General features: G+C 39.1%; 1 protein-coding gene across 1 annotated transcript; it reads left to right on the top strand.

Moving 5' to 3' along the window:
• Nucleotides 1-236: 236 nt before the first annotated feature.
• On the top strand, nucleotides 237-1,575 carry LOC135479837 (neuromedin-U receptor 2-like). The gene has a single exon (XM_064759740.1). The coding sequence runs from the start codon at nucleotides 237-239 to the stop codon at nucleotides 1,329-1,331; it is 1,095 nt and encodes a 364-aa protein (XP_064615810.1). The 3' UTR covers nucleotides 1,332-1,575.
• The last annotated feature ends 3,517 nt before the right edge of the window (nucleotides 1,576-5,092 follow it).

The raw sequence follows: 5,092 nt of genomic DNA, 5'->3' as shown, positions 1-5,092 counted from the left end.
ATTAGATAAGGTCTGATGTATACGACGAAGTAAATTTTAAAGCACAACACACTTTACTGGGAAAGAATTATTCATTTATTTCCATGGTTTTTACGCTGAAAAGAGCATCAGATTTTAAACAACACATCGTATATACAAATAACCGATATGAAGAAAATTTTATAATTTTTTGTTTACTTTCAGAGAGACGATCTCTGGTTTCGGTAGCGAGGCTGCGAGGAATGGGAAACAGTACGATGGACAACCCAGTCGCCACAAACCATGTCCTTAACGGATCCATGGATGTGCCGGAGCTCACCGGAAATACCCGAAATCTCAGCGCCGACGCGGCACGATTGGTTTTCTTCGTGAAGCACATGGAGCTGATCGGCATACCACTGATTGTGACGATTGGTTTGACGGGAAACGTCTTATCCGCCTTCATTTTCCTCAGGCAAAAACTACGGAAGTTGTCTTGTTCTCTGTACCTGGCGGCCCGGGCGATATCGGATACCGGATTTCTGCTCTGCATTTTCGTCCTGTGGCTGCAACACTTGCGGGTTCCGCTGATACACACGCAAGGCGTCTGCCAAGTGGAGATTTTCCTGAGTTATCTTTGCGGTTTTTTGTCCGTTTGGTTCATCGTCTGGGTGACTGTGGAGAATTATTACCGAATCTGTCACCCCTTCAAAGTGTCCGCATTCTGTACCGTGAAAAAAGCAATGTTCATGATTATGCTGACTTCCCTGATTGGATGTATGATATATAGTTTTTCTACTTGGACCAACGGAATCATTATCAAAAATGAAAAGTCCTACTGTTTTATGATACAGCGCTTTGAAATCATCAACACAGCGCTGACTTACGTGGATTGTTTAATCACCTTAGCCATACCATCCGCCATCATTTTGTTGATCACTGGACGGATCATTTACAGCATTATGAAAACTTACCGAAAGAGAGGTGCGGACATGCGTAAAGGAAGCGGGCAATTGCAAACAAAAGTAACCAGGATGTTGTTTTGGGTTTCTTTCACGTTTCTCGTTCTAAATATTCCCAGTCACATCGTCAGACTGCGAGCGGTCGTCGAATTAATGACCAAACAGACGACAGACTCGTCCCCAACCATTTACCTGATCCAACATGTTTTACAGATGATATATTACCTCAGCTTTGCTGTGAATTTCTTCATTTACATTTCACTCGGACCATCATTCCGAAACACTTTCCTTGAAATATTCTGCAAGCCGTGCCTTCTGAATTCGAAATCGAAAGGTTGCAGAATGGAAATGAAAACTGAAGGCGTGTCGATGGAAAATACAGCGGAGAATCTATTGAGCGAGGAGTGCTAAAAAAACATGAGCTCAGGAAATTAAAATTCCGTCAAGGACCGGTCTTGTCCCGTTCTATTGCCGTGTTATTATATGACGTAAAACAGTTAGAATTACTAGCCATCAGTGTTTTCAAAGTATATGCCTTTTATTGGATTCTGGGGTCTGGTAATTTGTCCATTGGGCTAGTTTTTAACGCACAGGATTAAGTGGTAGAGGACAAAACAACGCCATAATGTCAGAATTTTACTACTGCGACGATTTGTAGCGTATCGGTGTTGTCCAATTATAAGATGTTGATGTTAATGTCAGCAATTGTCAGGTGTTGTTTTACCTATCTATGTGTAAATATTATGCCATTAGTGGAATACATTTGGGTGTTAAACGAAGCTACATTTTAATTGAAAAGTGTGACAAGTCACGTCCTTATTTATAATAAAATGGTAAGAAATTTGCATTTTTCGTGATGTTTTAACGGAAATGATATCGTTCTTAGAACTCGATTAAGACCATCGAAATACAAATATTTGCGGAAAGAATAATAACATTGTGAACTAAATGTTAAAAGTTAACAGAAAGATTAACAATTTAAATTGCCGCTTTTCAAAGACACATGGCGGGGGAAGATGCATGAAGCGCATTTTCAGTACGTGTTCAATGGAATATATAAACAGGACACTTAATACCAGCATGTTTTAATGTTTCAATTTTTAATGGACACTAACGGATACTGAACAGCAAAATAAAATGAAAAATACAACTGACATATTACACGCACGTAGCAGAGACAAATTGGAATGATGGTAGTGACTTCTGGTATTTCTCAATATAGAAGACAGATTCAAAGGGATAGAGTGTAATACTGCACGCAAAAGTTTCTATGCCATGAAAGAGTAAAGTACAGCATGGTAAAAATGCTGTACTTGGTAGATGGTAAAACCAGAGCAGCTACGCCAGCATGATAGTTGGCAGATGGTCACACGTAACCGGAGAAAAATGGTCTCGCGTCAGTTTACCTCAATCAGGGTATTATTCTAATTGTTTATGTGAATGCATGTACGTACATGGTAGAAACCTAAACGCCCCCTAGCAACAACGCTTAATCACAATTATGTACGTTGTTACCACATTTAATAAATCATCATCAAATTAGCATAATTGAGGTTGACTGACTTACCGGCGTTATCACGAGGCTCTTGTGGTGATTTTTTTCTCTGACGAGGAGGGGTGGTGGGAGGGGTAATTGGTTATTATGATCTTCCGGGACCTTGTTTTTATTCCCCGCCACAATGTTTGTTTCAAGATACGGAAACAAGGCATGGCAATAAGACAAATACAATCACCCTTGTCTTCTACATCAGTGACACATCAGAACAATAGGGGGTAAAATGTGGGGGAAATATACGCCCATACGGTCATGGCAAGTATTTTTGTTTCTGTCAGAGAAATATCTGACAACGACAAAGGCAATTCTTGACTTCGCATGATAACAATGATAGAGACAAATGACTAGTCTACTGGTCGTGTTTGTCTAACCTGGGTCAGTTTTGTCGATACAGACATATACATTGATCAAAACTGGCAATAAACAAAGGTCTGTCTCCGTATTTTCATGGAATGTCCCCTCCTTACGCCCACCTCAAGAACTGAAAATCAATTCTAAAATTCATGCCCTACATTGATTCTGCTAATAGGTAAAACTGGTATGTCCTACTGAAGCAGACGTACGGTGCTGATGCGAGTCGAAATTGATTATTCAGCATTACGGATGATGCGAACACACAATTTCCCAAACACAGTCCGGAAACACAGGGCACAAACACGATCGACATACACTAGATTATAGGGGTGCTTTGTAAGCCCGATATTGCTCATAGTGTTGATGGTGTACACCAATATCAAATGGAAAAGAGTGTGTAGCCCATTGCATAACAAGGATTTCCAAGGAGAGTTTCGAACTTGGACGCTTTTTCTCGCTAAAGGTTAAAGAAAAATTGTCCTACCATGTTATGTGACTTGTCCGAAATGTTCGGCAGCTACCTTCTGCTATATTTACTACAGCAGCGGCGTGTGGGACAATGTTTCACAAAATTGTCGGAAGGAACGATGTGTTGTTTATGCCTCCGGGTGACAGGTGATGGGTAAACGTATCCCAACATTAGTTGCCCAATACTTTAGACTCGTCGCATTTTACATTTGGGCTTTTTTGTTTTTAGTGTCATTTTACATCTATGAAATGTATTCTAATGTGCATTTAACAGGTAGAGAATTACCAAAAATAATTGAGCATGTAAATTCTCAGTACCATTTATAGAAGTCAGCACAGCAATGCATAAAAAGGGTTGGATCTACTGTCTGTTATAAATCAAGAAATCCATTGGGTGAAAAACGAACGGGTTGGAAGCAGATTCTGTTTCAGATCTATCAAGCAAGAAGCCAATATGAATGGCGCCACATCGGAAATATTTCAGCCATATCCTGGCTCTACCATGAGACTAATGGTTTTCGAAGCGAAAACGACAGCATCCAGAACCTTACAACTTGTTTAACATTAGCTAAAATAACAGAAAGTTCAGATAAAATTCCAACACCAGTTTAGATCATTAAAGGCAAAGACCATTGTAAAAAAAGTATATATCAGATGAAAGACCATCAAAGACAGTCTAGGAAAATAGTTGTATTTATTTTTTAGAATTTTTCTAACCGAGTAAAATTGTGTTAAATGATTAGATTCTTCAAACCTTATGAGACCTCAAACTTCGTAAATATAAAATATCACAGTAAGTGCCAAAATCTAACTGAAATAATGTTAGTTATAATAACTAGAATCAAACCAGAACAATAGGTATGGTATACTGTTGCATCACAATAAAGGATAAAATGGTTATATCAGAGTAAAGACAATGTGATAAGACATCACAACAGTCTACGGGAAACAGTTATAAAGTATTGCTCTCTGTTTATAGCAGTCTACTCTAGGTATCAATTGTTCAATTTCTACATCGGTTTTTAGATCATATGGGATCATTTAGCAAAGTTCGAAGTAATTTTGGGAGAATATCTTTCCTACAGTTTAGCGTCAAGTAAGCATGAAGTAAAGTAATCATAAACAGTCTGATTATCGGACACCAGAGGAAAATCACTGAGGTGTAACATGAGGAACAATGGCCTCAGCATAGATCCCTGGGGGACTCCTGACTTCACATGAAAACACTCGGAGTAACAACCGATAATAACTAATAGTCATACCCGTTAAAAAAGGACCGACCGTTGTAAATTTCTAAGGTTTGATTGACACCAGCTTAGCAAATCACCATGGAAAGAAAAGTATTTTTGTTCTCAAACGTTACCAATCGTTAGTACTAATTTATGTCCCGTTCCCACAGGCTTGCAGACGTCTGCTTACTTGAACTTTTAAGTAAAAGAACAGATCTATGAGGTCTACTAAAAACAGACGAAGGATGCACACCACTTATAAGAACACTTTGTCGATACGACCGGAGTCTACAGCCGTATTTGCCATTGGTCCACCACAGCGGTCATGAGATTTAAGATTGAATCATGTAATAACACGAAATAAGCACTGCGTGTGCTGAAAGTTAACTTCCAAGTCTTTAATTATATTGTGATGACCCGAAATAAGCACTGTGTGTGCTGGAAGTTAACTTCCAAGTCTTTAATTATATTGTGATGACCCGAAATAAGCACTGCGTGTAGTGTAAGTCAGGCCTACACTTTTCCTATTTTTGTGAGAGGTTTCTTGTCCTGCTGGTCCAGATAGT

The sequence above is a fragment of the Liolophura sinensis genome, chromosome 12 (assembly GCF_032854445.1).
Source record: "Liolophura sinensis isolate JHLJ2023 chromosome 12, CUHK_Ljap_v2, whole genome shotgun sequence".
Taxonomy (NCBI): domain Eukaryota; kingdom Metazoa; phylum Mollusca; class Polyplacophora; order Chitonida; family Chitonidae; genus Liolophura; species Liolophura sinensis.
This window is presented reverse-complemented; position numbering and strand designations above follow the sequence as displayed.